Source organism: Rana temporaria, chromosome 10, assembly GCF_905171775.1.
Source record: "Rana temporaria chromosome 10, aRanTem1.1, whole genome shotgun sequence".
NCBI classification, from domain to species: Eukaryota; Metazoa; Chordata; class Amphibia; order Anura; family Ranidae; genus Rana; species Rana temporaria.
This window is the reverse complement of record NC_053498.1, coordinates 94,126,649-94,154,028: the sequence shown is the minus strand read 5'-3', so window position 1 is coordinate 94,154,028 and position 27,380 is coordinate 94,126,649. Positions and strand designations below refer to the sequence as shown.

General features: G+C 44.9%; 2 protein-coding genes across 2 annotated transcripts in view; both read right to left on the bottom strand.

Moving 5' to 3' along the window:
• Window positions 1-27,380, bottom strand: part of HSPBP1 (HSPA (Hsp70) binding protein 1) — a 54,581-nt gene that overhangs the window by 14,555 nt on the left and 12,646 nt on the right. The window contains exons 3-5 of the mRNA XM_040325726.1: window positions 24,100-24,283; window positions 18,976-19,200; window positions 7,624-7,779 (exon numbers count right to left, since the gene is read on the bottom strand). Coding sequence (XP_040181660.1) covers window positions 7,624-7,779; window positions 18,976-19,200; window positions 24,100-24,283 — 565 coding nt within the window. The remainder of the gene's footprint in view (window positions 1-7,623; window positions 7,780-18,975; window positions 19,201-24,099; window positions 24,284-27,380) is intronic.
• On the bottom strand, window positions 11,826-16,448 carry LOC120915322. Its single transcript, XM_040325725.1, has 2 exons — window positions 12,082-16,448; window positions 11,826-11,865 (listed from the first exon to the last, which is right to left on the bottom strand). Exon 1 carries the CDS (start codon window positions 14,943-14,945, stop codon window positions 12,759-12,761), a length of 2,187 nt encoding a protein of 728 aa, XP_040181659.1. The 5' UTR covers window positions 14,946-16,448; the 3' UTR covers window positions 11,826-11,865; window positions 12,082-12,758.

Here is a 27,380-nt window from a genome sequence, read left to right as displayed (position 1 = left end):
TAGAACACGCCCAGGATACACATTTAACCCCTTCCTCACCCCCTAGTGTTAACCCCTTCCCTGCCAGTCACATTTATACAGTAATTAGTGCATTTTTAGAGCACTGATCGCTGTATAAATGTGAATGGTCCCAAATTTGTGTCAAAAGTGTCCGATACGTCCGCCGCAATATCGCAGTCCCAATAATAAAAAAAAAAAAAAAAAAAAAAAAAAAAAAAAAAAAAAAAAAAAAAAAAAGCGCAGATCGCCGCCATTACTAGAAAAAAAAAAAAAAAAAAAATCATAATTCTGTTCCCCATTTTGTAGGCGCTATAACTTTTGCGCAAACCAGTCGCTTATTGCGATTTTTTTTTATTTTTTTTAGAAAAATACGTATTGGCCTTAACTGATAATTTATAGCGCAAAAAATAAAAACCACAGAGGTGATCAAATACCACCAAAATAAAGCTCTATTTGTGGGGAAAAAAGGACATCAATTTTGTTTGGGAGCCACGTCGCACGACCGCGCAAATGTCAGTTAAAGCGACGCAGTGCCGGAAGCTGAAATTTCGCCTGGGCACGAAGGGGGTTTATGTGCCCAGTAAGCAAGTGGTTAAGGGCAGTGCTTTGTGTGGTTACAACAGAAGTCACAATTTGCTTTTTTTTACTTTATTAAAATGACACAAAATTGCATTGCATTCAACTCTATACACAGCAACGTGTAGTGTAAAACTGCAGACATACAGTCATTTAATGCAGTACACATTAATGGTGTGAACAGGGCACATAGAAAACAATTGTTTCCTAATTCCATACAAGACAGAGGAACTTAGATGATTGATTAATGCAGCGAGATATAGGTGACTGGATACTGGCAAATAAAGCTTTAAGAACTACCCAGCATAACCCTCCGACTTGCAGCAAGCTTCAGCTTTTTGCTAGTGTCTTTAGGTGTACAGACACATCTCTGCTCCAAGAGAAGCAAACCTTTGCTTTCGTTTTCTTTTCTGTTTGCATCATGATTCATCTATCAAAATGTAAACAATAGCTGTTATCCTGACATATACTACTGTAGCGCCATTTCTACCTTAATACCTCACTCAAATCTATTATTTCACTTAGGTGAAATAAATTAAGTAGGGGCAGCCGCTTAAGGGTTTAAGGGTTTCAAAACCCCACTATCACTTTCAGCCATTATTTGTGTCCATAGCGCGGATTCATTCATCCCATTTCATACTACTGTATCGTCCACCCCAAATCTAGGGGGCGCAATTTTAAATTCAAGGGATGTCTGGGCCAATACTTGGGCCCAGACCTGTTTGATTGATACACATTTGCCTCTGCTCTGGCTATGGTACTATCTGGTAGTTTCCCTTGTTGCCTGCAGGTGGCATTACCATCTCGGGCCTATGTTTGAATGCAGGTGTTCCATGGTGTGTCCCTTCTCGGCAGCAGTACAGTGGGAGTGGTGACCCGCTGGGAAGGGGTACTTAGGGGGCAGACTCCATTTATCGGGGTCTTCATCTCGTGGCCCTCCTGGCGCGAGGCCTGACTTCGGGGCCATGTTGGCTTGGGGGTCGCTTCGCTATTGAGTAGGCCCAGCTATGCTGGCTGGGGCCTGCAGTCCTAAAAGGGGATCCCAAGCTGTCTGTCCACATGGGAGGAAGCCGTCTTGATGAAGGAAATAGGGAAAGGACCTACCCTGGAGGAGACCGGCAAAGTGCTAGTGTCTCGGGTGAGGCCTGGTGACCTAATTAAGGAGGGATCCACTATATTGAAAGCCCTGCAGTCTGCCGGTTCGGGTTAAAGGCTCTACTACTGCATGGCTGGAGGTTCGGGACTTTGAAATCCTGTGGCCAGGGCCGCTGATAGGGCAGTACAGGCAGCCCTGTTGTACCGGGCCCGGACCCCAGCAGCTCCACAGGGGGGCCCGGACAACTTTACAGTTAATTTCTGTCTATTAAAAAGAATACAGCTTTCTAAACTTCAAGTCCTTCCCCCGCTACTACTTGCTAGGGGAAGGGGCTGTAATTACACATTCCTGGGCCCCATCAGGTCATCAGAGGGGCCCAGGATGTGAGTGCAGTGGTGGGACTATTTCTTGTATTTCGGGCGGATGTACATAACACTGTACAGCACATTACTCTGCTTTTTAATTAGTCCCGGCCACTGCTGCTCACTGCCTTCCCTGGTGGAGTGATACGATGCTGCACTCCGCCTCCTGTCCTCAACTCCTCATGTGCAGAGTGCAGACTGCCGAGACTTAGATGAGGCTGACAAGGGAGAAAGAACCTGAGCACCATGGCTGCAGAGCACACAGTGAGTGGAGCACAGAGGATAGACTCCTCACTGTGTATGGCTTACACACAGCATGGCATGTTACATTATGTGTATTTAGAATTATGATACTTACAGAGGCAGCATGTGCTCTGTGATGATCTGTCACAGTGTCATATTGCTGTTGGGTGCTTACTTTGTTATGGCTGTACTGGGTTGAAGTTTGTAACCCACAGTACAGCCAAAGTCAGAACCCAAAAGCCATTTGACACTGACAGATCCATGACAGAACACATGCTGTGTGCTGCCTGTGTGATTTTCATAATGCTGGTGAAGATGCAGTGAGATGTTGCTTTACACATGCATTTAACCACTTCCTGTCCAGCGATGTACTGGTACATTGCTGGATTGTAAGGGTGATATCTTGATAATCGCTACAGCGATGATCAAGATATAATTTTTTAGCTCCAGCGATTCTGCACACAGTAAAAAGTAATCTTACTGGTTAAAAAGCCCCTGGATTACTTTTACAGTCAGTGGAAGGGGGTTCCACCACCATCACGCCACCACCTTTGCTGGGCTCTCCAATGCAATCGGGTCCTGTGAGCAGCAGCATCAAGTTCCTGGGACACAGTGAGTAGAACTGATGTAGTTCCTCCCACTGTGTGCTGTCAGAAACCAGGAGCAATTACCGGCTTGAACAAGCAACTGATCAAACCGATCTGGGTTTGATCAGATGCTTTGGAGGCCAGAGGATAGATATGGGGTCTAATAGACGCCAGATCTCTCCATAAAGGGGACCTGTCACTGCCCCATGCTATAACTAGGGATGTTGTTCATTACTTCTGATAGCAATAAAAGAGATATAAAAAAAATGAAAGACACAGTGAAAACATTTTTTGTTAATAAAATAAAATTGAAAAAAAAAAAAAAATTAAACCGTCTCTGTCCCCCTGTACTGATAAGCCATAATGATTGTGTGTGCATATGTAAACGGTGAGAAATCTGCAGAGGTGGGGAGGAGGGGCCTGGGGTGGGGTTGAGGGCGGGATTAAAGGGGGCCCCGTCAGGTAGTCTGTACGGGGCCCCATGATTTCTAACAGCAGCCCTGCCTGTGGCAGAAGGTCCCTGGACGCATCCAAAAGGTCTGTGGCAGAGACCGTCTGGACATTAGTTTGTGCATCGTCACGGCTGCTAGGCCATGTCAGAGGGGACTATGCGGGTGAGCAATACCCACTAATAGTTGCGAGTGGAGACTGATTGACTATTTGAGTATTCTGTACTGCGTGCCTGAACCTTCCCCTACTCTTCTCCTCACTTCTACTTTCTCTTGTTCAGGTTACCCTGCAGAGAAAATGTTGAAGGTTTTACATCTGTCTGGACATTGCATTAATTATGGACTTCCATACACTGACAACTTAGTGTAAAAGGCAACGTGCAAACTAGGGTTGTCCCGATATCGGTATCGGGACCGAGTACTCGCGCAAATGCTCCCGATGCCAAACCCGATACTTTTTTTTGTTATAGTGAGTGGGTGGGGAGGGGGCGGAGAGCGGAGCCGAGCAGTCCTCAAAGAGAAATCCAAGCCCCCCCCCCCTAGTTGATTAGCACGGGGAACATTACAGCTTTCATTTGAATAGCTGTGTGTTCCCTGCCGCGCCATGTATAGACACTCTCCCTTGCTCGGGCACTTTGATAGACAGATCACCCGTCCAATCCGAGCAAGGGGGAGCGTCTATACATGGCGCGGCGGGGAACACACAGCTATTCTAATGAAAGCTGTAATGTTCCCCACACTGATTAATTAGGCGGCGGCGGGGAGGGCTTGGCTTTCTCTGTGGAGACATTTATGTGGAGACATGGCTGCATTTATGGGGAGACACATTTAAAAAAAAAAGTATCGGTAATCGGTATCGGCGAGTACATGAAAAAAAGTATCGGTACTTGTACTCGGTCCTAAAAAAGTGGTATCGGGACAACCCTAGTGCAAACCCAAAATGTAACCAGCAGCTCCTTCGGGGGTAGTGCTACACTACCATGAACAAGTACCAGGCGTCCTTTAGCATGGCAATTCAGCCAAGCACAGAAAGAAAATCAGCAACAAACTTTGCCTAAAAAGACTGAAGGTTACCTGTATTCCATCCATCAATCCTTCCCAGTCTGCTTCCTACTCTCTCCACCCTGTAACACAATACGTCTTTCCTTCATCCCTCCTCTCCACCACACAGCCTATACCAGGGGTCGACAAAATCCGGGCGCCAGGTCGCAATTGCGACAAGAAATTGTGACCTGGCGCCCGCCGGTAATTGAGGTAATACAAGGTTTACATATGCGGGCGCTACTCACGTATGTGTTCGCTTCTGCACGCAAGCTCGTTGGGACGGGGCGCGTTTTCTGGCTCCTAACTTTTTTAGCTGGCTCCTAACTTTTTTAGCTGGCTCCTAGATTCCAAGCAAATTTGTCAAACCCTGGCCTATACTGGTCACCCTCACTCCTGCCCTCTCCTTATTACTGCGCTCAGAACCTCCAGCTAAATCTGAAACCACATGCTGACAAAACCTCCAGGACACTTAGGCATGTGCCTTCTTCTAGCCATTAGTTACTCAGGTCTGTTGGCGTTTGTTGCTGCATTGCCCAGCCCTTGCATTTCCATGTCCTGTAATGTGTGATTAAGAAACCAGGATTTTTAATTTATCTGTAAAATAATTTTCTTTTACATGACACAGGTCCCTCCTCTTTATTCTTATATTTCACTCCTTACTGCAGGCTATTAAACTCGGGCTTGCTAGGAATATGAGGAGTTACACTATGGCTGTTCTGACAGCTTTATTTGCCAATGACCAGTCACCTGAAGGTAGCTATATAACCCAATTGTGTAAGACTAGATACCGGTGTCATGCAATGTACTCCAAAAAAAAAAAAGGCAAGTAGAAATCATTTTTCTGTGTGCCCTGGTGTCAATGCAGCTCAACTGACACTGGCATGAACGAGCCCTTAAAATGGCAGTAAACTTCCATCTCTCGCTTTTACCTATAAGGCTTACCTATACATAGAATAAATATCTCCTAAATGTGCCCCGTTTAGCAGATATTTACTGTACATGCAGCCAGTGACATCACTGGCAAATGCGCTCTGAAGGAATGGCCACCCGTGCCATTTCTTTAGAGCCCATTGCTGTCAACGGAGGCTTCCGCACGCATGCTCAGGAGTGACGTCATCGCAGCTTCAGCCAGCCACAGAGCCAGAGTCCGCAAAACCGGAAGCAAGACCGGTGAAGATGAGAGCACCTGCAGCAACGATAACTCGGCATGGGGGGGGGGGGGGGGGGGGGGGGGGGAACTTAAGGCAAGTTTCAGTCCGATGAAAACAAGCTATTAACCATCTTGTGAAAGCACCTGATCAAACCAATCTTGGTTTGTCATGGTTTAACTCTATAGTTTGCTGCCAGCACGCAGGAGTATATTAAAGTGGTTGTAACCCTAAAAATAAAATGCTCCTGTTCATTTAAAACATGACATATAGCATAGGGCTTGTGCCATGTAATTTGTCCTATTGTACGATGCAAAATTCCTGGTTGATCTCTCCTGCTCCTGTGTGCGCTAGCCACAGTAATGATGGCTGCTGATCCATAATACCGTAGTCTGTTTACATGCCTCTGTCATCCCACTCTCTGCTATGAGTCTCTCACTCTCTCCCTGCCTGTCAGCTCAGTGTAAGATCTGATCTCCTCCCCACCCCTATTCCTGTACATTATTTTATTAAAATCCCTGGCTGGGCAAAGCTTTGTCCAATCAGGGCGCAAAATGCACTGTGCAGTGCATTGCAGGGCGTTCGGCGGAGCGAACACTTGCCGGAGACTCTGCAAATTCCGGAGTTCCCTCGAACAGGGGGAACAGCCAATGTTCTGCCAGAACCATTCGCCCATCTCTAGTGACCAGATAGGGCTACAATCTAAGGACCTATTCACATGGATGTCAGTATTCAAAATGTTCTCCAAATGCAGTGTTCTTGGTTAAGAGAGTATAAAAACAGGTGTTACACAATACTTTAGCATGCACACAAAATGGAAAGAATAACTTGGAAGTCTAGGTTTGTTAAATAAATAGCAGGCAGGAAAGTATGAACTGTTGCCTAAAGTAACCAATCAGATCTCTACATTTTAGACCTGGTCTTAAGCTACTGGATTCTAAAAAAGCTATGTAGGGACAACATTAGTGCAATTTGGAAACTAGTATATACACACACACACACACACACACGATAGAACTTGTACTATCTATGGCTTCATTGAGGTTCCGGTCACTTAAATGGAGGAAGAGTTCTCTTTATAAGTACATTTTTGCAGGTATATAAAAAAAATAAAAAAAAATAAAAAAAAAAGTGCAATTATTATTATTATATCCCCAGCTTGCCGTCACTAGATAAACACTGCAGGAGTGGGAACACTTTACACCCCTAAAAATGGGTAGAACATGTAACATGTTTCCCAAAGGTGAACTTATCCTTTAAAATCTGTATTTCTGCATGAAGCATATGTGCTAGGGTTGAATCATTCAGCCTCTTGTATTGGACAATAAACCCTCTGCACCAAAATGCTTAGCTGTGCCTACCTTCCACAGCCATTACAAAGTGGTCTTACTCATGGTGCCGAGTTATTTTAGGCCACGATTCAAGCCTAGCACATATGCACAACTCTAGGACATGCATGAAGCACAAAAAAACAAAAACAAAAAAGCACACACATAAAAATAAAAAACATGGATACAAAAACTGCATGATTATGCAGCAGCACTAATATGAACCTGGGATCAAGCAGCTTTTTTGAAGACTTCCAAGCATACCTGTGCTATCACTCTTACTATAAAGCCTGAAGTTAAAACAAGGTCACATCTGCTACTGTCACAGCAGTGGCAGTAAAAAGGATTAGTATGATAATAAGTGAGGGAATAAAAAAAGGTATGCCAAAAAAAATAAAAAAAAATAACAAATATTTAAATATCCATACCTATAGTCCCCCCCCCCCCCTTACTGATGTAAATGAAGCCCATAGTTTAATGGGCCTGTACACACAGGGTCGTAAACCTGTGCTGCGTATAGATCAGTTAAAATAAATAAATTCACATTGCTAGACAATATTTTACACATACAACAGATTCCCCAACAAAAGCTAGAAGGTTTACTTGCGTATGCGTAAATAGACACACCTACTATACTGCCCATTCTCTTCTCTTATGCAAGAATTTTCTGCCAGGAATCAGATGTTCACACATCAGTAAAGTGTGCAAGTAACCTTATATCCTAAAGATATTTTTTAATCCAGTAAAAGAAAAGCGCCTACATTTTACCAACTAAAACTAACCGATTTACCTTTATGTTCTGGATGGCTGTACAGCAGATTCTGCAGCAAAAAAGCAGATTTTATTTTTAGTTTCTCTACATCACTCTGCATGGCACGCATCAAAACAGAAAACCCATCGATCTTCACAAATTCAGCCAGCCCAGCTTCTTGCTCCCGAATCAGGCCTGAAAGCCACAAATGATAGAGTTACTAGATGTGATCACTTGCAAGAATTACTTATTACAATACTGCTATGGCATTTCAATTATTTACATACAAACATACTCGATGTCCTGTCATATGAATGTGCCTGGGCCTTTGAAAAGCACCTTGGTAGCATGAGGTCATTAGTTTGCTGCAAACAGGACTAAAGTGTCTCCTACTTTCTGGCAGGTCACAAGGTTAGGAGGTCACAGCAAGGAGCTTCAGCTTGTAAAGCCACCAACATATACACAGCCCATACTGCTCTGGAACCAGGATTTATAATGTAAAGCGTGGGCAATCTGCGCTTCCCCCACAGAGTTAAAAAATGTTATATCAGTATAAACCGTGCTAATTAATACAAATATGAATCACCCAAGAATGACATATAACCCACCACACAATGGTTATGTACTGATACAATGTATATTTCCCAGCATAACAGAAGGGAAAGAAAAATCAAACAAAAAAGTGACCGGTGCTGCAAGAATACAAAATAGTTGGAATAGACAGCTATGAATACATGTCAAAAATAGGTAAAAAAAATGTGCAACCAAAAAAAAGTGCGAACAAAGTGTCCTGATATGGAAATGTGAGCATAAATACAAATAAATATAAAATTGTGAACCCAATGGATAAATAGGTGCAATGGTATTAAACCAAATTAGTGTCCACTACAGCTGGTGTTGATTTGCTGTAATCACGGAGAAAAAAAAATGGTAAAGAACCTCAGCCAAGGTTCATGGCATGGCATTGCCTCCTATCCCTGTTGATGCCTTATGAGGAGAAACGCAGCGTCGGGCGGAGCAATAATACCTGACGTCACCACGCCCCAGCCACTGCTGGATGTTTTAACCTGCTTTTAACTGTTCTGCCGAGCAAGCTTTTATCTGATGTCAGTAAACCCGCTGTGTCAAAAGGGGCTTTTGATTATTTAAATCCTACTGCACCATGAAGCTTTTTTTCTCCTCCTTTAATATACCCGTACATCACGCTATTCTATTGGAAGTGGAGACTACCTGTAATAGGATCCATTGCAGCCCTGAGAAGCCTGGAGGAAAAAAAAAAAAAAAAAAAACGGATACGCTACTACATCAGTGTCTAGCTACCAAGATCCCTGGTCTGTTGAGCCTCTAAGACCTCCATAATAGAGGTCCACCTGATCTGGTAAGCGGCCCCTCTGTTTAAATGTGTACCAACGGCTGAAATTTTGGATGATAATTTTGGATGAAGTTCTTTACCACTTTTTTCTCCGTGATTACAGCAAATCAACACCAGCTGTAGTGGACACTAATTTGGTTTAATACCATTTGCACCCATTTATGCATTGGGTTCACAATTTTATATTTATACTCCCTTTTTTCATATTAGGACACTTTGTTTGTTCGCACTTTTTTGGTTGTGCATTTACCTATTTTTGATACCAGGATTTATAGGATGGTTTTATTTATAGGCTGGCTGATTAGTCCAGTTGCTAACCCTGAATGACACCAAAATGTCTGCAGCCTGAATGAGTATAAAAACTGGCAAGTATTGGGGTCTAGTTGCACAGTCGATTACATTGAGCAAAAAAGTGCATTTAGCCACGATCACCACAATTAATTGCTGGCTGTGCGAATAGTTTCAAATACCTGCAGCCACTGACAGCCTGTCATTGCATTGTACAAGCTCAACAGCAGTCAATTCCAGCCACAGGAAACCCCAGTAGGTGTAATTGCCTACGCAAATGGACCCATACATATTACTTAGAATGTACACAACATGGAAAAATGCATGCGAGGGTATGTCTAGGTTAAGAAAATAGAAATAGAGGGCAAGAGGTTTAGGAGTGGTGCTCATTGCAGTCAGATCTACATTTATAAAGCTACGGGAGTCGGATAGGTTGGTAGGGACAGCAGTAATGATATTCAGAGGGTAGTGGGTAAATAAAATCTCCAAAAAAAAAAACAGGTAGTGGATAAATACAGTTGTGCTCATAAGTTTACATACCCTGGCAGAATTTATGATTTCTTGGCCATTTCTCAGAGAATATGAATGATAAACATCTTTTCACTCATGGTTAATGTTTGGCAGAAGCCATGTATCATCATTCACAGTGTTTACTCGTTTTAAAATCAAAATGGAAACAAACTACCCAAATGACCCTGATGAAAAGTTTACATACCCTGGTGATTTTGGCCCAATAACATGCACACAAGTTGACACAAAGGGGTTTGAATGGCTATTAAAAAAAGGTAACCATCCTCACCTGTGATCTGTTTGCTTGTAATTAGTGTGTGTGTGTGTGTGTGTGTGTGTGTGTGTGTGTGTGTGTGTGTGTGTGTGTGTGTAAAAGGTCAATGTGTTTCTGAACTCCTGATAGACCCTTGCATCTTTCATCCAGTGCTGCACTGACGTTTCTAGATTCCGAGTCATGGGGAAAGCAAAAGAATTGTCAAAGGATCTGCAGGAAAAGGTAGTTGAACTGTATAAAAACAGGAAGGGGATATAAACAGATATCCAAGAAATTGAGAATGCCAATCAGCAGTGTTCAAACTCTAATCAAGAAGTAGAAAATGAGGGGTTTTGTTGAAAGCAAGCCACGGTCAGGTAGACCAACTAAAATTTCAGCCACAACTGCCAGGAAAAATTTTTTCGGGATGCAAAGAAAAAAACCTCACAATTAACTTCATGTGAGATACAGGACTCTCTGAAAACACGTGGTGTGGCTGTTTCAAGATGCACAATAAGCAGGCACTTGAAGAAAGATGGGCTGCATGGTCGAGTTGCCAAAAGAAAGCCATTACTACGCAAATGCCACAAAGTATCCCACTTACAATATGCCACAGAGACAAGCCTCAAACCTTCTGCCACAAAGTAATTTGGAGCGATGAGCCCAAAACTGAGCTTTTTGGACACAACCATAAATGCTGAATTTGGAGAGGAGTCAACAAGGCCTATGATGAAAAGGTACACCATTCCTACTGTGAAACACAGAAGTGGATCACTGATGTTTTGGGAAAGTGTGAGCTACAAAGGTACAGGAAATTTGGTCAAAATTGATGGCAAGATAAATGCAGTAGGTAATCAAAAATACTGGAGGAACGTTTGCATTCATCAGCCAGGAAGCTGTGCATGGGACGTACTTGGACATTCCAACAAGAAAATGATCCAAAACACAAGGCCAAGTCGACTTGGCTACAGCAGAATAAATTGAAGGTTCTGGAGTGGCCATCTCAGTCTCCTGACCGCAAAATCATTGAGCCACTCTGGGGAGATCTCAAACGTGCAGTTCATGCAAGACAGCCCAAGCATTTACAGGAACTGGAGGCTTTTTGCCAAGAGGAACAGACAGCTTTACCATCTGAGAAGATAAAGAGCCTCATCCACAAAAGCTGTGAGTGAGTAACTTGTATAGCGCAGCAAATGCGTACTTAATTGCCTCAAGGCGCTTGGCATCCAGCGTCGTACCGTTTTTTTAGAAGAGGTGGGTCTTTAGTTTTTTCCTAAATGCCCGATGGTTTTCCTACAAGCGGATGGTAGTGGGTAGAGCATTCCAGAGCCGTCATTGATGTTAAACTTTTGATCAGGGTCATTTGGCTAGTTTTGGTCGATTAGGATTTAAAAAGGGAGTAAACACAGTTGATTGATGATAAATGGCTTCAGCCAAACTCTAAGGCCCCATGCACACGAGAAGCAATTACAAACACCTCTAAACTCACGTTTTCAAAGGCAAAAACCGGCGTTTAAAAAGCCTGTTTTTTGCCGCGATTAGCAGCGTTTTACCGCGTTTGCGGCTGTCAGCGCTTATCTCAAAGACATTGTAGACCCTCCCAAAGTTTAAAACGCAAAAATAAAACGCTTCTGAACCCAAAATTTTGCGTCTGAAAAAAAAAGGGACATAAACCCAACTGCTTTAAAACCCCAAAAAAAGGGAGTTACACTTACCGGTAACGTCCTTTCCAGTAGTCTTTCAGGACAGCCACAACTTGAGAGATAGGCTCCTCCTCTTCCTTAGGAAACACTGCACAGCCTTTAAAATCTCTCCTCCCCCTGCTAGACCTCAGTTTTTATACGAGCACTCCGGTCCGCTGGGGAGACACAAGAACATGTTAGTAATCCATAGTTAACACATCAATATCATACTATGTTCCTGGATTAGAAACCCCTTCTTCCAACTTTTCGGGAGGGTAACTAGGGCTGTCCTGAAAGACTACTGGAAAGGACGTTACCGGTAAGTGTAACTCCATTTTTCCCTATCCGTCTTTCAGGACAGCCACAACTTGAGAGGATAATCGAGTACTTACAATTTAGGGTGGGACCACGGCTTGCAAGACTTTTCTCCCAAAGGCTTGTTCACCTGCTGACACCAAGTCTACTCTATAATGCTTGATGAAAGTGGCGTAGCTGGACCAAGTTGCGGCTTTGCATATTTGATCTGGCGTCGCTCCAGCCCTTTCAGCCTGAGAAGTAGCCACCGCTCGAGTAGAGTGTGCCTTTATTCCTGTAGGGACTTCCCTACCAGTCAAGGAGTAAGCCTGCCCAATAACTAGTCTAAGCCACCTAGCAATTGTGCGCCGAGACGCTTTCTGTCCCTTTCTGGTCCCAGAAAACAAAACAAACAAAGAGTCTGACTTCCTAAAAGCCTGAGTCAGCTCCAAGTACTGTAGGATGCATCTCCTAACATCTAGTGTACTAAACTTAAATTCCCTTTCACCAGAGGGATTGGAACAAAATGAAGGTAACACAACCTCCTGGCTTCTATGAAACTTGGAAGCCACTTTCGGAAGGAAAGCCGGATCGGTTTTAAAAACAACCCGATCCGGAAAAATTACACAAAAAGGAGGACGAATGGACAGGGCTTCCAATTCACTGACCCTCCTGGCAGTAGTCACTGCAACTAAAAAGACTGTTTTAAACGTTAAATCCTTTAACGAACACTTGTCTAAGGGTTCAAAGGGCAACCCTGTTAGCACCTGTAAAACTAGTGATAGATCCCACTTGAGAAGGGAGGTCCCTGGGAAGGTTTCTGTCTGGACAAAGCCCTAAAGAACCTGATGACCCAAGGATTGGAGGCTAGAGGGCTCTCTAGAAACACACTGAGGGCTGAGACCTGGCCTTTAAGGGTACTCACTGACAAGCCTTTATCCGCTCCGCACTGGAGAAACTCTAGAACGGACTTGTGGCTTTGTGTTGGAAAGGAAAATTCCTGGCACCAAGTATTAAAACGAAGCCAAACTTTTCTATAAATAGAACGTGTCTCCTTCTTCCTACTGTTAAGAAGGGTGGCAGTCAGTTTGTCCGAAAAACCTCTGGACCTCAGCAAGGACTCCTCAGTAACCACGCCGCAAGGTTCCACCTGTGTACCTGTGGGCATAGAACTGGACCCTGCGAGAGGAGATCCTCTCGAAGAGGAAGAAAAAGAGGGGGTTCTGTGGTCAGTTGCTTGAGAACCGAAAACCAAGCCCTCTTGGGCCAGTGGGGTGCCACAAGGATAAGTGAGGTGTTCTCCAGCTGAAATTTTCTCAGGACCAGTGGTAGAAGAGCTGGGGGTGGGAAGGCGTAACAAATCCCGAATCGCCAGCTCTGGGATAGGGCATCTATCCCTCTTGCTCCCTCTCCCCTGCCCCGAGAGAAAAACCAATGTGTTTTTGCGTTCTCCCTGGATGCGAAGAGATCTATCTCCGGAGACCCCCATCTCTTGACCAAAAGATGGAAGACCTCCTGATTGAGGGACCACTCGTCTTCCCTCAGTTGACTTCGACTGAGGAAATCCGCTGTACTGTTTTCTATTCCCCTTAGAAAAACTGCTGATAAGGACAGGGTGTTTGTTTCGGCCCAGCGAAAGATTCTTGTTGTTATGGCCGACAGGGCTACACACCTGGTGCCACCCTGTTTGTTCACATAGGCCACGGCCGACGCATTGTCTGACCTCACCTGGACGTGGTGTCCTCGAAGTCTCTCCTGAAAGAAGATGAGAGCTAAACCGATCGCCCTCAGCTCCTTCCAGTTGGAGGAATGTTTCAGCTCTGCCACTTCCCAAACACCCTGTGCTGGAAGTACACCCAGGTGAGCCCCCCAACCTCTGCCGCTGGCGTCTGTGGTGACAACCAGTGGAGACCGGATATGCCATAGACGACCCTGCGACAAATTGGTGATCTTTCTCCACCACCAGAGGGATCTCTTTACCTGACTTGGGACCTGTACCAGGACGTCTAGGTGTTCTGAGCTGTGGTCCCAGATTCTGAGTACAAAGGCCTGCAGGGCCCGAAAGTGAATCCCTGCCCACTGGACTGCCGGTAGAGTGGAAGTTAACAGTCCTAGTGTTGACATCAGGAATCTGATTGAAACCTGATGGCTGCCCTGGAGGGCAGATACCGACTTTTCTAACTTTAGAGCCTTCTCTAATGGAAGGAAGACCCTTAGCAGGGTGGAGTCCAGGGTGTACCCTAAATAAGGAATGCGCTGCGATGGTATTAGACTGGATTTTTCCAGGTTTAACAGCCAACCTAGGTCCATAAGGGTCTTTTTGGTTAGTTCCAGGTCCCTGGATACTTGTTCCGGAGAGGCTGCAAAAAGAAGCAGGTCGTCCAGGTACGCTATTATACCCACTCCCTGAAGACGCAGAAAAGCTATTGGTTCCGCCAGGACCTTTGTGAACACGCGGGGTGAGGAGGATAGACCGAATGGCAAGGCCTGGAACTGTAGGTGCACCACCGAAGTTCCCAAGTCTATCGCTAGCCGTAGAAACTCCTGAGACCCCTCTGCAATGGGTACGTGCAGGTACGCGTCCCTGAGGTCCAGGGAGACCATAAAGCAATTCTGTGGTAGGAGGGCCCTTACCGTGAAAATTGACTCCATACGGAATCTTTTGTATGTTACTGACTTGTTCAGCGGTTTCAGGTTTAGGATTAACCTGTACTTGCCAGAGGGTTTCTTTACCACGAAAACGTGGGAGTAAAACCCTCTTTTCTCCTCTCCTTTTGGGACTCTGCAAACAACATTTTGGACCTCCAGATCCCTCAAGGCCCCCACTAGAGCTTCTGCTTTTTCCTTGGCTCTGGGAAGCTGAGTGACCAGGTACCTCTGTGGCGGAAGGGATGAGAACTCTAGGGAATACCCCCTTCTCACTATCGCCAATACGTACCTGTTTGGGGAAAAAGACTCCCATTGTGGGAGGAAGGCCCCCAACCTTCCCCCCACTCTGATCTGGGAGTCATTGTTTTTTGGGGGGCTGGTCAGGTGGGCGAAAAATCGCTCCTCTTCCCCTACCCCTAGGTGTCCAGATCCTTTTTTGAGTCTCTGGTTTCGGGACCCCCGTTTGTCTCTGGGGACGAAACCCTCTCCCTTTTTGTGGAGTTTTACGTTTAAACGGAAAAGATTTTTTCTTATCCGCCGTGCGGTCTAAGACTGACTCCAGGTCGGGACCAAATAGGAGATCTCCTGTAAAGGGAATCCCACATAACTTAGACTTGGACGCAATGTCTCCTGACCAAGTCTTGAGCCAGAGAGCTCTTCTGGCAGAATTAGCCAGGGCTGCTGACCTGGCTGACATGCGGACGGATTCTGCTGAGGCATCCGCAATGTAGGCTACCCCTTTTAAAATTGTGGGGAAGGAAGCCAAAATAGTGTCCTTGTCCGTATCTGCCTCAATATGTTCTTGGATCTTTGAGAGCCAGTGTTCTAAATTACGGGCCACTACTGTAACTGCTAATTCTGGTTTTAAATTGCCAATTATGGACTCCCATGCTTTTTTCAACAACGAGTCCATTCTCTTATCCATAGCATCCGTCAGGTTGCCCATATCCTCAAATGCTAAATCAGTCTTTTTAGAGACTTGTGAAAAGGCCGCATCTAATTTAGGGTTCTTATTCCAAACGGACGTGGAATCTTCCGCAAAGGGAAACCTTCTCTTAAGGGATTGAGAAAAGAAAGGCTTTCTTTCAGGGTCCTGCCACTCCTTCTTAACAGTATCAACCAGAAGCTCGTGCACTGGGAAGACCCTGCCCTTGTGTTCCCCTAGACCTTTCTACATCTGGTCATGGAGACTAAGAGGTTTACTATCCGTGTGAATGCCTAGGGTCGTGTAAATGGCACCTAGCAGTTCCTTAACCTCATCAAGAGATAGCTTATATCTGGAAGACTTCTTGGACTCACTGTCCTGGTCTTCTTCACCTGACTCTGCCTGCGAGTCGGAAGCAACATTCTCCATTAAGGAGTGCTGCCCCTGAGAAGGGCCTGCAAAATCAACTGCTTCCGCTGAAGGATCAGGAGAGGCAGGTGCAGGACCCTGAACACCAGGGTGGGCTGTAACCTGTGTGGGTACCAGGGGGGGTTGCACCCTTTCAAACAAGGTTTTGAAAGAGGAAAAGGTAGAGGCCAGTTCCTTAACTGAAGCAGCTAGACTATCCTCCTGTTCTGCATCCCTTTCCCCAACTAGAGAGTTTATGCAGTCTCTGCACAAAACTTTTGCCCAAGAATCAGGAAGGGAGTCCCTACAGGAAGCACATTTCTTCTTAGAACTATGTGTCCTTCCTGTTTTTTCTTGGCTTTTTTCTAGGCTCTTCTGAAAATAGAAGACATAAGGACCCACATTTAAAAAAAAAGCAAAGATACAAAAAGTCTTTTTTTTTTTTTTTTTAAAAACAACAACATGGTTACAACCCTCTGGGAAGCACTAGACAGATACTACTGCTAGGTGCCCTTGCTGCCTATCCCTCCTCTCCCCCAACCACCAAGGGGAAGTAGAGGAAGGAAAAAAGACACAGTCTAAGGTTTTGGGAAACCCTCCCCAGGAAACCCTTACCTTGGACTGGCTGGAGGTAGCGTCCCTGGTCGGGTCCCGTTCCGGAGAGGTCACCGACATAGTGGGGTGGTTGCGCTGTGTCTAACTCATCCCAACGAGTATCCGACACCTCCAGCAGGACGCGTGGGTCTCTATCAGCGCCGCGACCCGGAACCGGAAGTCGCGGGTCACAGGGAATCCTTTCCGAGGCGCACCGGAAGTGACGTCGCCCGCCACTCGGCCCGCAATTTTTGAAAAACAATGTGCGGCCTGTAATCAGGGTGCCCGGAGCTGAGTTCCCCCGCCGCGGTCCTGTGGACACGATAGGGACCCCCCCACAAACCGTCTGCCGCGCTCGACCTGGTTGGGGTGCGTTTTTGGCGGTAAGTTTTTCGCCCAATCTCCTTTAGGAAGCCCTTGCTTCCCACATAGGAAAAATAATGGCCACAGTCCCCTGACTGCACTGCCTGGTTCCTCAGCAGTGTCTCGCCACAGGAGGAAACACTAAGAACTGAGGTCTAGCAGGGGGAGGAGAGATTTTAAAGGCTGTGCAGTGTTTCCTAAGGAAGAGGAGGAGCCTATCTCTCAAGTTGTGGCTGTCCTGAAAGACGGATAGGGAAAATTTGATTGTGTGCATGGACACATAGGATAACATTAAATGTGTTCAGGGGCAGTTGAAAAAAATGCCCAAATGCCTCTGAACTCGAGTTTAGCAGCGTCTCGTGTGCATGGGGCCTAACCATTAGTGAAAGAAACATTTGAGTTATTCAAATTCTCTGAAGACTGGCCAAGAAGTCATAAATTCTGCCAGGGTATGTAAACAACTGTATACAGTGTAGTAGTTTCTTTGGGCCACACAAAACTGATGATTTTGCTTGGGGCACGCATGGCAAGTTGAATCACCAACTAGCTTCTGTGACAATGAAACCTCTGTACCAAAAAAAAATATTCTATTAAAAAAATCAGCCTTAAAGTGATTGTAAACGATTACCTTGTAAAACAACCCATAGGGCCCTTTCACACGGGCAGATCAGTAATGATCCACTTTGTGTGTCCGCAAAATCTCAGCGGGGATCCTCCATAAAATCCCTGCTGAGCTGGCAGCTGACAGGGCGGTCCCCGCACACTGTGCAGGGACCGCCCTGTCTTTCCTCCGCTCTCCCCTATGGGGGATCGGATGAACACGGACCGTATGTCCGCGTTCATCCGATCCGACAGACGGAAGAAAAATAGGATTTTCTTCCGTCCGAAAAAAAAATCGGATCTTTACGGAGGCGGACGATTACGGGTGTCAGCGGATGGTCATCCGCTGACACCCGCAATCACATAGGGACCAATGTATGTCCCGTTTTTATCCGCAACGGATGGATCAAAATGCGGACATACGGTCTGCACGTCTGAAAGGGCCCATACAGGTCAAAGTAGAAGTGAAAGACAAAACATTTTTGTATACAGTAGATATTTAAAAAAAACAAAAAAAATTAAAAAAAAAAAGATTTTTTTTCTTTAAAGAACTGACCACAGTGTGTTCTCCTGTTTGGTGTGGCCAGTTTTTTTTTTATAGGAAAGCCGAAGGACTGGCAGCAACACCAGGGATTACACATAAAAGAAGCAATACAAAGAACAGGATACTTTCAGGAATATGAAGTGTTGGGATAACAAATGCTTTAAGCAAAGTACAAAGGTCAGTCCAATGACCAGCTTCTGTCGAATAGGCATGCTGGAAAATCAGCATTCAATCAGCACTGGCAACCAATGACTGAGCAAGAATCAGTGTATTCTAGAGGGGGAGGGGCGGGAGGTTGGAGTGCCCATCAGAATACAATGTTTCAGTGGGAGAGATCATTGCATCAACATCGCTTAGGCTGCATTCACACCTCCACGACAAGATACGCCACGTACGCGGCGTATTTTCCCGCGAGTGTGTAACTTTTTTTGCTTTGTATGGCCGAACGCCAATGCCGCCTGAAAAAAAAGGGTCCGGGACTTTTTTTCCAGGAGGCAGGCGTACGGCGTCTATGAGATGTGAACCATCTCATAGACAGCAATGGGAATTCTCCCCTCCAGCGGCACGAGCGTCCGGCGTTTTGTCGCGGAGGTGTGAATGGGGCCTTATGCCGATGTTGCGAACTAATAGTATGTTTTTGTTGAACCCATTAGCTCAACGGAAAAAAAAAAGAAACAAAAAACTGAAGTTGTGTACCCAGCTTTACACAATGAGCAACATTTTAATGTAGAATTTGACTGGCCTTGTAGCTGGTGTGTCAGAAAGGGTAGCTGGAAATGTCAGGTCTTTTGCCTGAAATCCTCAAAACAGAGAAGCCCAGCAGCATTCACACATCTAAAATAACAATTTTGGGTTTATTTTCAATTTAAATCAAATATAAAGAAGAGGTAATCCAAGTAATGCACTTACAAGAAATTGCAAAAAGGGCTTTTATCCTGACTTGTTCACTGCTGTCCAGATCCAGTAATTGCAGCAATTTGCTCATAGCACCAAGACATAGAGCACACTCCTGAACAAATGGTACATTCTGGCTACAAGTGCCAACCAGGTCAGCAGCTCTCCAGCGAAGCTCAGCTTCAGGGCAGCTCAAGTAGCGATTCAACAGCAGCTCCATGCCACCCAGCTTGCAGAAATCTGTGAGAATAGAAAAAAGGAGATGACCCAAAATACATAAATCACTACAGAGTTTCAAAATCAAAAAAGAACATTTAAGAGCGCTAAATACTAAACAAACCTGTGGACGAAAAGCAGAGGATGGCCGCACTCCCATACGATGCAATGTAGTTTAGGTACAAACAAGCACAGATAACATAAGGCATACAGGCAGAGAATGGAAGGTGATGCCACAACTAGCATGCTTTGTCAAAAATAAACAAACCTGCCCTTTTCTGGTACCTGCACTTCAAGTAATGTGCTCCATACACAAGGAGTGGATTTGTAAAGCAGTGAATGTGACCTTCACCAAAAGTTAAACAGATGGTTAATCTTTTCCTGTAATTTCCATGCACTTGGAAGATTGCCCCTCAGTAAATATTCGACGAATGCTGCATTAACTGCTTTAGAATGAGGATAAACACACTTAACTTCAAAAAGAGCCAACTATACTAATCTGCACTCCATGCTACTAAATGGGATCAAATTTTTGCATCATAACTAAACAAAAACTGGAAGTGCTTTAACCACTTAAGACCCGGACCATTATGCAGGTTAAGAACCTTGCCCCTTTTTGCGATTCGCACTGCGTCGCTTTAACTGACAATTGCGCGGTCGTGCGACATGGCTCCCAAACAAAATTGGCGTCCTTTTCTTCCCACAAATAGAGCTTTCTTTTGGTGGTATTTGATCACCTCTGCGTTTTTATTTTTTGCGCTATAAACAAAAAGAGCGACAATTTTGAAAGAATTCAATATTTTTACTTTTTGCTATAAATATCCCCCCCCCCCCCCAAAAAAAAAAAAAAAAAAAAAAAAAAAGTTTCCTCAGTTTAGGCAGATACGCATCCTACTTATTTTTGGTAAGAAAAAAAAAAAAAAAAACACGCAATAAGCGTTTACAAAATAGGGGATAGTTTTATGTCATTTTTATCAATATTTTTTTTTCTTTTACTAGTAATGGCGGTGATCAGCAATTTTTTTCATGACTGCGACATTATGGTGGACACATTGGACACTTTTGACACATTTTTGGGACCATTGTCATTTTCACAGCGAAAAGTGCTATAAAAATGCACCGATTACTGTGAAAGTGACAATGGCAGTGAAGGAGTTAACCCCAACAGCGCCCCCTAGTGGTTAAGTGTGACCTCATATGTGGTTCTAACTGTAGGGTGGCGGGGCTGGACGTGTGACATCAGTGATAGTCGGTCCCTATATCAGGGAACAGACGATCACTGACCTTGCCATTGTTTACACACACCTCTCCCCGTTCTTCAGCTCCTGTGACCGATCGCGGGACACCGGCGGCGATCGGGTCCCGCGGGCACGGTCACGGAGCAAAAATAAAAAAATATATACGGGGGTTTGGTCACACTATATGGTCATATAGCCAAGCCCAGTTACTGCATCAAAGTACCCCGAATTAGTGGGTCCTAACCTGTTAATAGAATGAAAGAATCTAATGTCTCAACCTTGGGAGATAAACTCCTCTATATGGGAGAACTGAAGGGATTCCTCCTATGCACTGGTGGCCACTAATGTGAGGTACCCTCTAGTGGTTGGAGGAGAAACAGCAGCCCACTCTCCTAAGTAGTACACCGAGCATGATTAAACAGCACACTGCCCCCAGTGGCTACTGAAGTAAGACCAGACAGTCAGATCTCTTTAACTGCTGCCACAATTACACTGTAGCAGGATGGCACTGCTGGGAGAGCCGTCGTAGCTGTACATCGGCTCTTTAAGACGCTTTCCCACAGCATATCCCCAGGGCTGATGCCCATGTGATGACCGCCGGGCACCCGCAATCGCTTGTGAGAGCGAGATCCAGGATGTGTGTGTGTAAACACTTGTGTCCGCTCTTCTCCTTCCCCTCTACCACCCGTCATGGAGATCCCGGGCTCGCCGATGGGCAAGTGGAGCCCGGTAAGATGGGCAAGCGGAGCGCCAGTACCGGGGGTGTGTGCGAGCAATTGGGCAGCAGCAGAGCTGCCTGAATGCTCTTACCTTACCTGACGGGCATGCGTCTGCCTGTCAGTTTCACACACAATCTCAGTGGCTGCAGCCACCCGATTGTGTGCAATACCCTCCGCCATTAGGTCCGTACGACATACGGACCTGGTGGCAAAAGGGTTAAAGGCCCTTTCCTTTGCTTTTATATGCATTTTTACATTGGAATTTAGCCACCCAGGATTTTTATTAGCACTTTTACATTTATTACCCATTGGAATGCACTGGCCAATACCTTTAATTTAGTATGCTCTTAAAAGCACTCCCATTTATCCTCCCCGTTCTTTGATCCTAGGATTTTATCCCATTTAATATCTTCTAGCAACGAGCGTCAGCGCAGTTTAGGGAAGTTGGCTCTTTTGAAATTCAGTGTCCTTCTATTAAACCCCCTTTACACTGAGGAGTTTTTCAGGCGGTACAGCGCTAAAAATAGCGCTACTATACCGCCTGAAAAGATTCCTGCCCAGCAACCTCAATGTGAAAGCCGGGGGCCTTTCACACTGAGGCAATGCGCTGGCAAGAGATAAAAAAAAAAAAAATTAAAAAAATTTTTTTTGCCTGCAAGCAGCATCTTTGGAGCGGTATGTATACCGCTCCTTCCCCATTTAAAACAATGGGAAACCGCGGTAATACCACCTGCAATGCGCCTCTGCAGAGGAGCAATTCGGGCGGTATTAACCCTTTATCGGCTGCTAGCAGGGGTTAACACCGCAAGCGGCCGAATCCCGCGGCAATTCAGACGGTATAGCGCCGCTATTTTTAGCAGCGCTATACCGCGCCTCCCACCCCAGTGTGAAAGGGGCCTTACTCCTGTCCTTCCCATTTCTGTGATTTATACTGAAATTAATTGACCTGTGGTCGCTGTTTCCCAAGTTGCCCCGTATTTCCACAGGTATGTATTGTTAGAAATCAGTAGGTCTAGTAACAAATTGTTTCTTGTTGGTGCACTCACCATCTGACCCATCAAACTGTCCTTCAAGATATTTAGGAAGTGACGAGCCTTAGATTAATGCACAGTTCCTTCCACCCAGTCTATATCTGGATAATTAAAATCCCCCATTATAATGACACTTCCCATTCTTACCGCCATTCCAAACAGTGGTAGAAGGTCCACCTCCCCCTCTATCTGGTTAGGGGGCCTATAGCATATGCCCAGTATTACTTCAACTTTACTTTCCTCCCTTTGAAGCTCTACCCATAAGGATTCCACCTCCTCCCTTGCTCCATTAATGATGTTTCCCCTCACCATCACATTCTTAATATACAGACATACCACCATATCTCTGCGATATAGGGAATACCCCTGAATGGTTGCCAGCCAATCATGTGAGCTGTTAAACCAAGTCCCTGAAATTCCCACAAAATCGAAATCCTCCTTGTACATCAGAAGCTCCAGTTCTCCCATCTTGTCAGCCAGACTTCTAGCATTAGTGTACAAGCCTTGTAGTTTTGTCTGGTCGCATACCACCTCCTTCTTGGTTATTATGAGGCTGCAATTTGGATTTGTCAACTTGCTTACCTTGGGTTTAGGTACTCTAGTCACCCTACTGCTAATGCCCCCAATACTACCCTCTGAATCTTGTTCCACGCTGGCTATTACTATATCTGGACCCTCCACCCCACCACCTAGTTTAAATGCTGGTCTTACTTGTCAGCCATCTCTCCCAGCTGAGCTGCACTCTCCCCATTTAGGTGCAGTGCATCCCTCCTAAAGAGCCGGTAACCGACTGAGACGTCAGCCCAGTTCTCCAGGAACCTGAACCCCTCCTTTCTACACCAGCTTCTCAGCCACTTAATTTCCATAATCTCATACCCCTCTCTATTTTTCTTGTTTACCATTGTCATTGAAAGTGAAGGGGCAAGGAAATCCCTTAATTTGCGGGAATTTCCACTTGCTACCTGTTTTGGCTCTGGGACAGAAAGTGAAGGCAAGTCTCCCCAATAGGACACAGATGGGGAAAAAAAAAACAACACACACACACACGACAGGGGTTATACAACCCTCCCTTAGTCCATCCAATATGAAAAACAAGTATTACTAATAGTCCTACTTTAATTCTCCCCAACATAATACAGAAGATGATAATGCATGACACGTGTCTGACCTTTCAATTAGGAGCAAAGGCAAGACACCTTGGGCCAAATCCACAAAGATACGGCAAATTTATAATTTAAGTTACACTGCCTTAAAATTTCTACCTAAGTGCCCGATCCACAAAGCACTTACCTAGAAATTTCTGGCCGTGTAACTTAAATTCCGCCGGGACAAGGCGTTCCTCATTTCATGGGGGCGATTCCCATTTAAATGAGGCGCGCTCCCGCGCCGGCCGTACTGCGCATGCTCGTGACGTCATTTTCCCGACGTGCATAGCGCGAAATTACGTTACGTCGGGCTTTGTGGATTGCAGCGGGTCAATAAAGTTGGGTCAAAAAAAAAAAAAAAAAAAAAGATACGGCGCGAAAAAAAAAAATTCAAATTCGAAAAAAACCTGCGTCGCGAGACAGAATGGTCTGCTTTTACATGGTGTACTAACTTTACACCATGTAAAAGCAGCCCTAATTTTGCGTATGCAACTTAATACTTACGGAGAAAAAACTAAGCTGAAAAGCTTTGTGGATCTCCGTAAGTGCTAATTTGCATACCCGAGGCGGCATTTCGACACGAAATGCCCCCAGCGGCGGATGCGGTACTGCATCCTAAGATCCGGCAGTGTAATTCAATTACACATGCCGGATCTTCTCCCTAACTATGGAAAACTGATTCTGTGGATCAGTTCCATAGTTAGGACCAGGGATACGACGGAGTAACAGCAGTTACTCCGTCGTATCTCTTTTGAGGATTTGGCCCCTTACTCCTACAAATTATTTTTACCTGAAGCATTATCAAGGTTTTCACACAGGTCTGCAAGAAATTCCAATGCGTTCTCCTTCCGATCATATCCCTCTTCATCGCTTGTATCGGTGTTCAATTCTTTTAGGCATTCCTTCATATGTTGTACTTCATCAACCTGGCCCGCAAAGGCACTGTGCATGGCTTCCTGGAGCCACTGCCTCCTCTACAAGATAAAAAAAGTCATACTTTAGAAGCTACAGAAATATGTAAATTCAATCATCCCTCAACATATGCATGCATCTTATGACAGTGATCCTAGCTGTCTTCCAAGTTCCATACCAAGCAGATGCCCTGCTTTACGCTCCATTCACAGAAGCTAGAGTAGGGTGGCCCTGGCGTGCATCATCATGGGGCCCTGGGCATGAAGCAGGAAGAAACATCCAGTGATGTCAGAGGTGCAGACCCAAACTGTGGTAGGAGTGTAGCGAATCAAAGCAGGACAACGCTGGATCTGCTAAGCAGCTATCTGAATGGAGAATCCTCATTTGTACCGTGTGATAGATTCTCAATCTCATGGGCCAGATTTCAATTTTCTTCCTTGACAGGTCTGCCAATTAATGAGGAACTTCAACCTCAAATAATACAGATTACAACAAAAGCACCTTTAGAAATATTTGATCATGGCAATCTAGAGATACCTACAGATAACTGCAGGCATTTTATTTTTTGCATACCTTTATTTTTATTTTCCTCAACCTTCTCACATTGACCATTTTTTCAAAGGGCAGATGAATCCATCTCCCTTTATTTCCTGGAACACTACCCAAAAACCTTGGTCTGCTTCCTGAAACATGGAAATGGAAGTTCCCAGGATGTTGCCACGAGGCCCTGGTTACATCACCAGGAAATGGAAAAAAAAAAAAAAAAACAGTAAATTTGAAATAAAGCATGAATTGTTTAACCACTTAAGGAACGGACCAATATGCTGCCTAAAGACCCAAGGTGTTTTTACAGTTCGGAACTGTGTCGCTTTAACAGACAATTGCGTGGTCGTGCGACGTGGCTCCCAAACAAAATTGGCGTCCTTTTTTCCCTCCACAAAATAGAGCTTTCTTTTGGTGGTATTTGATCACCTCTGCGGTTTTTAGTTTTTGCGCTATAAACAAAAATAGAGCGACAATTTTGAAAAAAATGCAATATTTTTTACTTTTTGCTATAATAAAATATCCCCCAAAAACATATCTAACATTTTTTTTTCCCTCAGTTTATGCCGATACGTATTCTTCTAGCTATTTTTGGTAAAAAAAAAAAAAAAAAAAAAAAAAAAAAAAAAAATCGCAATAATCGTTTATCGGTTGGTTAGCGCAAAATGTATAGTGTTTACAAAATAGGGATAGTTTTATTGCATTTTTATTTTTTTTATTTTTTTTTACTACTAATGGCGGCGATCAGCTTTTTTTTTTGTGACTGCGACATTATGGCGGACACTTCGGACAATTTTGACACATTTTTGGGACCATTGTCATTTTCACAGCAAAAAATGCATTTAAATTGCATTCTTTATTGTGAAAATGACAGTTGCAGTTTGGGAGTTAAACACAGGGGGCGCTGTAACATTTAGGGTTCACCTAGTGTGTGTTTACAACTGTAGGGGGTGTGGCTGTAGGACTGACATAATCGATCGAGTCTCCCTAATAAAAGGGATCACTCGATCGATGCAGCCGCCACAGTGAAGCACGGGGAAGCCGTGTTTACATACGGCTCTCCCCGTTCTTCAGCTCCGGGGAGCGATCGTGGCTATAAACAAATAGCCGTGCCGTCGACCCGGATCGCTCCCCGCGGGAACCCGACCGCCGCATGTCGCGGGGGGGGGGGTTCCAATCGGACCCCCGACCCGCGGAAAGGCAGGGACGTACAGGTACGCCAATGTGCCTATACGTTCCATTCTGCCGACGTATATGGGGAAGGGGTTAACTAATGGATGGAAGGCGATTTCATATGAGAATGAAGATCTGGGGGTTATTTACGAAAGGCAAATCCACTTTGCACTACAAGTGCACTTGAAAGTGCAGTCGCTGTAGATCTGAGAGGGACATGCAAGGAAAAAAAGAAAAAAAACAGCATTTTAGCTTACACATGATTGGATAAAATCAGCAGAGCTTCCTTTCATTTCAGATCTACCCCTCTGATTTACAGCGACTGCACTTTCAGTGCAATTTCAAGTGCACTTTGCACTTGTAGTGCAAAGTGAATTTGCCTTTTCGTAAATAACCCCTGTGTGTTGCTGTAATTTTTAACGAAATAGGGGAAAAATCCGCTTTAAAGTGGAGGTTCACCCTATAAAAAATTTCTAACACTACATCCAGCCCAGTTCTGCAAATAAAATGACACTGACCCTTTTTTTTTTCCCCCTGTAGATAGCGTTTAGCCATAGAATTCACCGTGGCTTCCGGGTAGGGAATCCCGCGGGAGTGGGCGTTCCTATTGACATGCCAATTGATTGACATGCTAAACGACGGCGCACACAACGCGTCACGACTTCCCGAAGAAAGCTCGGGTCGGCTCTATTCGGCGCCTGCGCACCGGCGCCGAATAGAGCCGACCCGAGCTTCTTTCGGGAAGTCATGACGCAATGTGTGCGCCGTCGTTTAGCATGTCAATAGGAACGCCCACTCCCGCGGGATTCCCTACCCGTAAGCCGCGGTGAATTCTATGGCTAAACGCTATCTACAGGGGAAAAAAAAAAAAAAAAGGTCAGTGTCATTTTATTTGCAGAACTGGGCTGGATGTAGTGTTAGAAACTTTTTATAGGGTGAACCTCCACTTTAAGTTCACTTGGTGCAAGCTGTGATGGTCAGTGTCTTGTTCAGTCAACTCAGAGAGTCAAGCCAAAGTGTATAGCTGGAGGCTGCGGCACTAAGCTTTATAAGAGCCGGTTTCTGGACCGCTGCTCATCCTAAAGTAGAACTTTACCTAGAAGAATGAACTTGTCCAGGACATGGCCTAAGCAAGGATTAGTTGAGCACAAGCTTGTTTTGCCATTTATGCATTTACTTTGAGGCTGTATGCCTGTATTTATTTTTCATTCTGCTGTAATTAACTTGTTTTGTTTAGACCCCATTTATACTTGTGAATGGGCCCATTAGAGATTGTGAAAGACCCACCAGAATGTCCTGACAATTAGCTGCAGGAGGCAGCCCCATTGAAACCAATGAAAGGCTGACAACGCCCACAGCTAATGACAGACGCTCACATTTAATTGGTCATGGTATGATTACCTGCGAAGGACTGGCCCTTAATGCAAACTTTCGTGTCGTGAT